This window comes from Sander lucioperca, chromosome 13 (assembly GCF_008315115.2).
Source record: "Sander lucioperca isolate FBNREF2018 chromosome 13, SLUC_FBN_1.2, whole genome shotgun sequence".
NCBI classification, from domain to species: Eukaryota; Metazoa; Chordata; class Actinopteri; order Perciformes; family Percidae; genus Sander; species Sander lucioperca.
Genome location: NC_050185.1, coordinates 35,459,410 through 35,470,682, shown reverse-complemented (window position 1 = coordinate 35,470,682; position 11,273 = coordinate 35,459,410). Strand labels below are relative to the sequence as shown.

General features: G+C 42.8%; 2 protein-coding genes across 2 annotated transcripts in view; one reads left to right on the top strand and one right to left on the bottom strand.

Annotated features, from left to right (window-relative positions):
• The window catches only part of LOC116036424 (bromodomain-containing protein DDB_G0280777-like), a 1,700,590-nt gene that overhangs the window by 1,494,290 nt on the left and 195,027 nt on the right, over positions 1 to 11,273 (top strand). The gene's annotated exons all lie outside the window — the stretch shown is intronic.
• Positions 1 to 11,273, bottom strand: part of LOC116036425 (C1q-related factor-like) — a 680,685-nt gene that overhangs the window by 557,186 nt on the left and 112,226 nt on the right. Inside the window, exon 3 of the mRNA XM_036008784.1 lies at positions 6,747 to 6,800. Within this exon, the coding sequence (XP_035864677.1) occupies positions 6,747 to 6,800 (54 nt within the window). The remainder of the gene's footprint in view (positions 1 to 6,746; positions 6,801 to 11,273) is intronic.

Here is an 11,273-nt window from a genome sequence, read left to right as displayed (position 1 = left end):
GTGTGGTGTGTGTGTGTGTGTGTGAGTGTGTGTGGTGTGTGTGTGCGTGTGTGTGTGTGTGTGTGTGTGTGTGTGTGTGTTTTAAATTCATTTTAATCATTTTGTGTTCACATGAACTATAATAACTTTAGCAGTTAAAATCATGTCTCTAGAGCAGAAGGCAAAGGCACTTGCAAACAGAGTACTATAGCTTTCTGATGTATCCACCATAACACAAGCTGCATACTGTGGACAAAATGCAGCTTTAGCTTAACTTACAGACTTGTCACTTGTTTACTGTACAAGACATCGTAAGGCCCGGACACACCGAGCCGATAATCGGCCGTTGGACAGTCTGGTGAGGTCGGTGACTCAAGTCTGTTCGGTGTGTTCCGTGCCGTCGTCCGTCCGAGGGGCCGTCGGCCTTCATTTTGGCTGATTTGACATGTATAATCGGCGTGGCGGGCACGGCCGGCAGTCGGACTCAATGGCCCATCTGATTGATGGAGAGCTAACCAGGAAACGGGAGCGGGATGAGCGTGACTAGAGTCTCTCAAAATCTGAAATCTTTTAAACTGACATTTGTTGATCTGAAATGAAGACAGATTCAGCAACTGCACGCCTATTTCTCTCTTCAAATGTTTTCAGAAACACGTTTCGGTGAACTATTTTAGTCCAATATGAGATCGTATTCTGAGCGAGCCGCCATGACAGTCCTGGCTTTGAATTCCAGAGAAACCAGACCCACGTGACGCCTTCGTCCAATCAGCTGCCGGTTTTCATTTTTGGGCGACAATCCAGATTAGCGCCGCCTGCTGTTATGGAGACGTATTACGTCTCGTCTCTTCGTGTTCTGAGGAACTATTTTGACCAACTTGGGGAGACTGATCAGTCACACTGGCTTTTCTGCCTTCTCTGTGTCTGCAGCTTTAATGACAGCCATGCTCCACTCTCAACCCGACAGATTCAGCAACTGCTCGGCCTATTTCTCACTTCTCTGAACTATTTTAGTCCAATTTGAGATCGTATTCTGAACAAGCCGCCATTATGGTCGGCTTTGAAATTCGTGAGAAGCCAGACCCACGTGACGTGTTCTTCATTTCCAGTTTTCATTTTTTGGGCGACAATACAGATTAGCGCCGCCTGCTGTTATGGAGACGTATTACGTCTCCCGCAGAACGTACACTCACGTCTCTTCGGTGTTTTCTGAGGCACTTTTTGGACCTCGGGGAGCCGAATGATCGATCCGACTGCCTTTCCTCCTGACGGTCGACCGTCGAGTTGGTGTGTCAGAGCCTTTTAGACTTGTGAGTGAGACATTATCATACTATCTTACTCACCACTCAGCTTAGTGCAGTATTATGGGCTGGTATCTACATGTGTTGATGGGGAGTGCAAGGAGTGGTGGGCTGGTCTGGGGCTTTTTGTAATGAATTAAAACCACAAAACATATCCAATCGGCACCCATGAATGGTGAAAGAATCAAACGGGGACAAAAGCATATTGTCCCAGCCCTAGAGCTCATATGTGAAAACATCTTACCATTCATTGTTTCTTCATACTGCTGTGATGTTGAATTTGATTATCTGCTTTCAATAAGTTAAGTTGAAACAAACAATAAAGAAACACTCACAGGTATAATTGCAACGACACGTTTATTGATTAAAATGACAGAAACAAGAGAGAATCAGGACATTAATCACTTTATATTTGAAGGAAAAAAGATTCCTGTCAACAATTATTACTTATTAATATTTGGATGCAAATGAAATCAGATCAATCTATGAAGAGCTATATATGAGACTTGTTTAAGACAACAAAAACCTGTGTGACTATCTCATAGCTGCTGTTCTGTCTTACATGGGGAACAGCAGAAACCCACTGAAGGTGGTGTGGTGCCCTCCGTCATCAAACACAACAGTGTTAGTCTGCAGACGATAAAGACGACGTCTCCCACATCCAGCAGCAGCGTCATGCCTTTAGAGGAACTCATAAAACCGTCCGCCTGTTGCTCGAAGTTCATGAAAAGTAGGTCTGAGTTCTTGACCAACCAAGCACCTGAACCGTGGCTGTTGTCTCCAAATGCCACCGACCCACCACTCAAAGTTGTACGCTCCTTTCACCGGGGCAGTGAACACACCTGTAGGCACCAGACTCCATGTAAATAATCAGGACTTTTATCATGTATATAGCCAGCATATTTCCACCAGACTCCATGTAAATAATCAGGACTTTTAGCGTGTATAGAGCCAGCATATTCCACCAGACTCCATGTAATAATCAGGACTTTTAGCGTGTATAGAGCCAGCATATTTCCACCAGACTCCATGTAAATAATCAGGACTTTTAGCGTGTATAGAGCCAGCATATCTCCACATGTAAATGGGTGAATGAAGGGTTTATTTCAACCAAACAGAGTGGTGATTGTTGGAACAGTGGAAAGATGAACCAAGACGGCTTTTGATAGTTTTTATTTAGTTTCTGTCCACTTTGAATGAAGTGTGTTTTATGATGATAAAAGTACTGATTATTTACATGAGTCTGGTGAATATGCTGGCTCTATACACGCTAAAAGTACTGATTATTTACATGGAGTCTGGTGTAGTTTGGTGATGGAGATTTCGGGGCTGTTTCATGTTAAACTAAAATAATCTTCCTCTTTAACTAAAAGGTCTATCTCTGTAGGGATCCATCCCATAATGTTGTCAGACATTAAATGTCAGTGTTTACACGTGTTCTTCAGTACACACAAAATATAATTATCATACAAACTTGTTTTATAAAGAGAAATATCGGCATTGTTAAATATTGGTATTCTGCCAATATGTTGATATCAGTATAGTAGTACAGTCATTGTATCAGTGCATCCCTAAAATGTATTGTTAGAATATCAGAGCTACCTGTGTTTGAGTTGTAGGCATTTCCAATGTTGGTGACAACGTGTTTGTAGATCAGGGTAGTGAGTGAGGGAAAGGGTCCAGTAGTTGCTCTTTGGTCTTTAGGCACCAGAGAGGCTGAGAACGCAACCTGTTGGACTGAGAGAGAGAGAGAGAGAGAGAGAGAGAGAGAGAGAGAGAGATAGAGAGACAGAGAGAGAGACAGAGAGAGAGAGAGAGAGACAGAGAGACAGAGAGAGAGAGAGAGAGACAGAGAGACAGAGAGAGAGAGAGAGAGAGAGAGAGACAGAGAGAGAGAGAGAGAGACAGAGAGAGACAGAGAGAGAGAGAGAGACAGAGAGAGAGAGAGACAGAGAGAGAGAGAGAGACAGAAAGAGAGATAGAGAGAGAGAGAGACAGAGAGAGAGAGAGAGAGAGACAGAGAGAGAGAGAGACAGAGAGAGAGACAGAGAGAGAGAGAGACAGAGAGAGGGAGAGAGAGAGAGAGAGACACAGAAAGAGAGATAGAGAGAGAGACAGAGAGAGAGAGAGAGAGACAGAGAGAGAGAGAGGGAGAGAGAGACAGAGAGAGAGAGAGAGAGAGAGAGAGAGGGAGAGAGAGACAGAGAGAGAGAGAGAGAGAGAGAGAGAGAGAGAGAGAGAGAGAGAGGGAGAGAGAGACAGAGAGAGAGACAGAGAGAGAGAAAACATCAAATATTAAACTGATCATTTTATCAAAGTGTGCTTATGTCATTAGTATAATACGTACGGGGTTGTTCAGTTAAAAACTGCCACTATAAGGAGTATTTAATGTGCTTACTATATAGGTACCTGTCTAATGTATATGAGAGTATTACTATATAGGTACCTGTCTAATGTATATGAGAGTATTACTATATAGGTACCTGTCTAATGTATATGAGAGTATTACTATATAGGTACCTGTCTAATGTATATGAGAGTATTACTATATAGGTACCTGTCTAATGTATATGAGAGTATTACTATATAGGTACCTGTCTAATGTATATGAGAGTATTACTATATAGGTACCTGTCTAATGTATATGAGAGTATTACTATATAGATACCTGTCTAATGTATATGAGAGTATTACTATATAGGTACCTGTCTAATGTATATGAGAGTATTACTATAGAGGTACCTGTCTAATGTATATGAGAGCATGTTTTGTGAGAGTATGTGTTGAGAGATGCTTATTTTCTGTATGTTGTGTTGTCTTTGTAAAGCTGTGGAACGGACAGAGTCCAAAACTAATTTCCCTTTGGGGACAATAAAGTATATCTTATCTCATCTTATATATCTATATGTAGAATGTGTGAAATGGGTTACCCTAAATAAGCTCCTAGAAGCTTTTCGAAGAGGGCAGAATGACAATAATAACAATAACAAAACTATAAAAACAATTATCTGTCATTGAAGCTTGATAGTTAAAATCATTTCATTGTTACAGAAGCTGAAAGCAGCAGGGGTTGCAAACATTTAAATTAAACGGAGAAACTACAGGCAGAAACATGTCAGTTTATAGTTTTTGTACTCTTTATCTTCCCTAAAATGTTTTTCGTATGGAGGCCCTTAAGGACAAAACATAACATTTGTGAAATGTTTTCGTCATAAGGGGGAAAGGTTACCTCCCCTTTCTCTGCTTTGCCCGCCCAGAGAATTTGGTTTATCTGTGTTTTAAGCCCCCAACGTCTCCTTCCAGGGTTATGTGCATTGAAGTCAACGGTCGCAGCGCTGCCTGGAAGGAGACATTGGGGGCTTAAAACACCATCAAGCAAGAATTTGGCCCACCCATGAGAAAGAGAGAGACATCATGGCTTGAAAACAAGTGAAGCATGGCAGTTGGTCAAGGCCACACCCCCCCCCCCCCCCCCTCTCTCCTCCTCAACAGCATTTAAAGCTACAGACACAGAAATGGTACATCCTAAGGAAAGCTCATTGTGGGACTGGCTCTAGACCAGGGGTCACCAACCTTTTTATAACTGAGAGCTACTTCCTGGGTACTGAGTCATACGAAGGGCTACCAGTTTGATACGCTCTTCTGAAATAACTAATTTGCTCAGTTTGCCTTTAGTTATATATGATTATTAATGATTAATGATACTCATCTATGTGAAGACACTGATCACGTTAATGATTTCTCACAATAATTATCAACAATGACTTAACAAGGTGGGAAACAGATAATGTCAGTATTCACTTTTCATTTTTAGAACAGGCCTGAGGGCTACTCATGTGGTCCTTGGGGGCTACCTGGTGCCCACGGGCACCGTGTTGGTGACCCCTGCTCTAGTGGCTGTAATTCTGCACCAAGGCTGAATTTCGGGAAAGAGACTTCAGATACAGTATTAGGGGACCACTAAGGTCTATATAAAGAGACTTCAGATACAGTATTAGGGGACCACTAAGGTCTATATAAAGAGACTTCAGATACAGTATTAGGGGACCACTAAGGTCTATATAAAAGAGACTTCAGATACAGTATTAGGGACCACTAAGGTCTATATAAAGAGACTTCAGATACAGTATTAGGGGACCACTAAGGTCTATATAAAGAGACTTCAGATACAGTATTAGGGGACCACTAAGGTCTATATAAAAGAGACTTCAGATACAGTATTAGGGACCACTAAGGTCTATATAAAGAGACTTCAGATACAGTATTAGGGGACCACTAAGGTCTATATAAAGAGACTTCAGATACAGTATTAGAGGACCACTAAGGTCTATATAAAGAGACTTCAGATACAGTATTAGGGGACCACTAAGGTCTATATAAAGAGACTTCAGATACAGTATTAGGGGACCACTAAGGTCTATATAAAGAGACTTCAGATACAGTATTAGAGGACCACTAAGGTCTATATAAAGAGACTTCAGATACAGTATTAGGGGACCACTAAGGTCTATATAAAGAGACTTCAGATACAGTATTAGGGGACCACTAAGGTCTATATAAAGAGACTTCAGATACAGTATTAGGGGACCACTAAGGTCTATATAAAGAGACTTCAGATACAGTATTAGGGGACCACTAAGGTCTATATAAAGAGACTTCAGATACAGTATTAGGGGACCACTAAGGTCTATATAAAGAGACTTCAGATACAGTATTAGAGGACCACTAAGGTCTATATAAAGAGACTTCAGATACAGTATTAGGGGACCACTAAGGTCTATATAAAGAGACTTCAGATACAGTATTAGGGGACCACTAAGGTCTATATAAAGAGACTTCAGATACAGTATTAGGGGACCACTAAGGTCTATATAAAAGAGACTTCAGATACAGTATTAGGGACCACTAAGGTCTATATAAAGAGACTTCAGATACAGTATTAGGGGACCACTAAGGTCTATATAAAGAGACTTCAGATACAGTATTAGGGGACCACTAAGGTCTATATAAAAGAGACTTCAGATACAGTATTAGGGACCACTAAGGTCTATATAAAGAGACTTCAGATACAGTATTAGGGGACCACTAAGGTCTATATAAAGAGACTTCAGATACAGTATTAGAGGACCACTAAGGTCTATATAAAGAGACTTCAGATACAGTATTAGGGGACCACTAAGGTCTATATAAAGAGACTTCAGATACAGTATTAGGGGACCACTAAGGTCTATATAAAGAGACTTCAGATACAGTATTAGGGGACCACTAAGGCCTAAAAGCATCCAAAAAGCAGCATGTCATAGAACCTTAAAATTTTGTCTATTTGTGTGTGTAGATTTCTTCTAAATTTACCAGAAGTTAGAAGTGTTTGGCCAACATGATTTTATTTAGTAAAAATGAAATGTCTCGCTGTAAATCTCTCAGCAGCAGAAGCAGCCGGCAGCAAGAACAATGATCAGAGAACAATACCTAGCTGTTGTTGCTTCAGCTTGTCCACTTCAGTCTTCTGCTGTGCTGCTTGTTCTGCAAAACCAGAGACAGTTTCTTTAGAGCAGGGGTTCTCAACCTTTTGCAAGCTGGGCCCCCCCAAAGCTGGTTCATTGCAGTTGGGCCCCCCCTTCCCGGCGTCACCCCCACTACACCACCTTGCATAGATAGATAGATAGATAGATAGATAGCCCTAGGCTAGGCTATTATTTTTAGGCCCACACTATTATTATTATTATTATTATTATTATTATTGTTATTATTGTCATCAGTAGCGGTAGGTATTGTTATAATTGGCAGTAGCACCAGACTTCTAATGTGAGCTTGCAGGCATTATTATTATTATTATTATTATTATTATTATTATTATCATGAGTAGTAGTAGGCCTATTATCATTACTAGGCTATTGCTATAATTGGGAATTGGCACCAGACCTCTGATATGAATTCATGCTTTATTACTGTTATTATTACTAGTCCTAACAGTAGGCAGATCATCTCTATTTTCTATAGAAGCTTGCAGGTAGCTGATGTTAATGTGAGACCTGAGCCAGGTATGCTTCATCGTACCTTCAAAGCTTTTTTGCAGCTGGTGGTGCGTTGGTTACCTTGTTGGTCCTCACTAGAAATCTCTCTATTTTTGTTTGGTTTTGAAATAATTTGGATGTGGATTAGTTGTGTTTTCAATAAGTTGAGGCTATGATGTAACGATGTGTGTGTGTGTGTGCAGCCTGGACGCGGAGTGGTGTGTGTCTCCTCTCTGCAGGCTGGGACTGCTCCGCGAGGCTACTGAGAGACTGACCGCCTGGGAGGGCTTATGGACGGGGGAGGGGCTCACGGCAGCACCCGCTGCTCGTTGAGCACATAACTGCAGAGTGATACGTGCTTTCGAGTCTCCAAACACCACAAAAGTCTCCAATAACACCAGTAAAAGTCGCTAGATTTGTCGCTAGTCACTTTTGACAAAAAAAGTCGCCAGGAGGATGACTTGTTTTACAGTTGTGCGGAGGCTCCACGCAGAGCTTCCTCCGTAGCCTACGTACGTAAGTGGTACTTGTGCACTGGTGTGTGCGTGAGCCAGCATATGTGTGTGTGTGTGTGTGTGTGTGTGTGGGTGTGGGTGTGTGTGTGTGTGTGTGTGTGGTAGAGGGAGAAGTGAGAGAGTGACGGCATTTAGCTTTAGAGCGAGAACCGACTCTAGAGTTATAGTGAGAGAAACAAAGTGTCTCCTCTGTTCTTTCTGACCACGGTGGGAGATCTGGAGCAGGAAAAGTTAACCCTCTCCTTGAGTTCATGTTGTTTATGGAGAAGGAGAACCAGGAAATGAGTCGGGGAGGAAATGCAACGCTACCCAGCCACGACCGAGCGACGTGTAGTTACATTACATTACATTACGTGATTTTTATTTATTTTTTTCCTCCCATCCTGTAGCCTACTCGCGCCCCCCCCAGGGGAGTGTCCGCGCCCCCCCAGGGGGCCGGGCCCCACCGGTTGAGAACCACTGACGTAGAGGATACACTTTAACACTTTTTGTTTTTTTTCCTCCGCCACTAGTCTTATTAACAAGGCCTGGAAACCACCCTGACTCTCTCCACACCCCACCTCTGGCTCTACATGCCACTGTACTTAATCTGCTCTTTTCATCTTAACTCTTACTCTCTTATTTTTAATACGTTCTCTGTGTGTATATACATATATATATATATATATATATATACTTATATTGTTTGTTCTGTTTAACCTGTTTGTTTAAGTTATTTTAGGGAATGTGACATGCACCTACAACACCAGAACAAATTCCTTGTATGTGTAAAAAACATACTTGGCAATAAAGCTTTTCTGATAACAACAAATAACAGACAGACAGGGATGGACTGCAAAAATAAATAAGAAATAAAAACAGAACACATTTTAAAAACAAGCACAGACATGTTGATATATTTGATTTAAGTAGGACTTGAATTCAGTATGTGAAATAAAAACCTGCAGTTTAAGCTGACTTTGCAAGTCATTCCATGAAGTTGGAGCACTGTAGCTAAAAGCAGTTTTGCCAAACTCTGTTTTAGTTTTAGTCCATCAAGTGTCCCAGTGAGCTATTTCAGTGAGTCAGCATGCACAATACCAGGACCTCTCCTAAGAGGAATGCAGCCATTACTACTGTCATGTCAACATGTCTGCCGTGAAAAAGGTCTATACCTTTCAGTTGTTGAGTCCGATTGTCCACTTCAGTCTTCTGCTGTGCTGCTTTTTCTGCAAAATCAGAGACAAAACTTTGTCAGCTTCTTCTCACTGCAGCTTGAGTTTCTTTGGACATTTTCCTAGACTTGCAAAGATTAGTGTATTAGTCATCAACTATTAAATAAATCTCCAACTATTCTGATAATCGATTAATCAGTTTGAGCATTTGAATATATTTCTGCTATCCAGTGCTTAATTTGTAAAGTGGGAGATCCCGGAGTGCAGAGGGGGGGGTGGATCCGGCGACTGAAAACGGGAGTTGGAGGTAAAAAAAATGACACTGCCTACGTAGCTTCTCTGACTAAAAAAACCAAAACAACGCTGTGTGTACATCAGGGCAAAGTTTATTTTTATTTCAGAACATGCACTGCATCGGTACGAAATGTAAAAAAAAAAAAAATAAATACACTGCAACAATCGTTTTCACAAGCAGCAATTATCCATCGGACTATTAAATTAACCAAAAAACCCACCGTGGTCTCCACATTCTTGATCGGCAGAAACGGTTTTTGCTTGTTTGGGATCCGACCGGCCAGCGTGTTTGAAAAAGTTAAACAAACTTTGTTGTCTTTTTGACATTTTTCCCCTGAGTGAAATGAGGCTATAACAGCAGTCTCAACCAGCACAAGCGCTTGTGTCACTTGAAATGCCTCCCCTCCCTCCGTCCCTCTCCCCCCTCTGCCTCCCCTCCCTCCCTCTCTCTCGCCTGTCTCCCCTCCCTCCGTCTCCTCTCCCCCCTCTGTCTCCCCTCCCTCCGTCTCCTCTCCCCCCTCTGTCTCCCCTCCCTCCGTCCTTCTCCCCCCTCTGCCTCCCCTCCCTCCCTCTCTCTCGCCTGTCTCCCCTCCCTCCGTCTCCTCTCCCCCCTCTGTCTCCCCTCCCTCCGTCCCTCTCCCCCCTCTGCCTCCCCTCCCTCCGTCCCTCTCCCCCCTCTGTCTCCCCTCCCTCCATCCCTCTCCCCCCTCTGTCTCCCCTCCCTCTTAATCTGAAAATTCACCTCAAAATGCATCGAAAATGCAAACATGAGATTTTTATGGAACTTCAGTGGGGAATAAAGACTAACAAGACAACATTGAACACTACATTATTTTTTTCATTTAGGCGGTTTATTTTTCATAGTGACACAGGATCCAACGTCGGAGGTGCCGGAACATGTTCCGGCTCAAATTAAGCCCCGCTGCTATGACACGGTGTAAAACAACAGTGGTCATTGCTGTACCTTGAGTCTGCAGGAATTCTCTCTGCAACGTCGTCACGTCAGCCTTCAGTCGAACCAACGAGGCGGTCATCTCTCTCAGCGCAGCGTAGATGTCTTGAGGAAAACTCTTCTGATAATCGGTACATTCACTTGGGGAGACGGAGCCGAGCAGCAGCCACAGCGTAAAACTCACAGAGATCTTCATTCTCACACTGGCAGCTTACTGTTGAACTGTGCCGTCTGTAAACCTGTGTGAGCTTTATGTAGAAACCTACAGCAACAAAAAAGGGTGTGTGTGAACACAAATCAATCGTACTTTGCATGATGTAGGGTGAAACGTCAGTATGAAGAACAAAGATGGGAACCAGTTTATTTTAATGTTACACTTACCTGTACAAGCAGAACATGATGCCTTTTTAAAGGGCAACTTCTGTATTTTTCTAACTTTGTTTCCCCATGTTTTTGTGTCTGTTAGAGCAGGGCCTGCTGTGTGTCTGTCTTTTGTGAGTGTTTTTCTCTGCTATATTGCAGCTCCATGGGCAGTGCAACTGGGAGCACCTTGGCCAGTCTCCCAGAGTCCTTAAAGCCTGAGACACACCGAGCCGATAATCCGCCGTCAGACAGTCTGGCGAGGTCAGTGACTCGAGTCTGTTCGGTGTGTTCCGTGCCGTCGTCTGTCCGAGGGGCCGTCGGCCTTCATTCTGGCCGAGCTGACATGTTGAATCGGAAGGTGGGCACTGCTGGCAGTCGGACTCAATGACCCATCTGATTGGTGGAGCACTAAACCCGGAAACGGGGAGCGGGATGAGCGTGATAAGAGTCTCTCAAAATCTGACGAAAATCTTTTAAACTGACCTTTGTCGATCTGAAATGAAGACAGATTCAGCAAATGCATGGCCTATTTCTCTCTTCAAATGTTTTCAGAAACACTGTGGCAGGTGGATTTTTAAATCTACCTGCCACAGGGACTTTTTACCAGCCAGTTTTTTTTGCCTCATAAAGGTGAAAAACAGGAAGTGCTGTGTCTCTATGATCCTATCCTGTCCTATTGATGGTAGCCTACTCGTGGACATTGC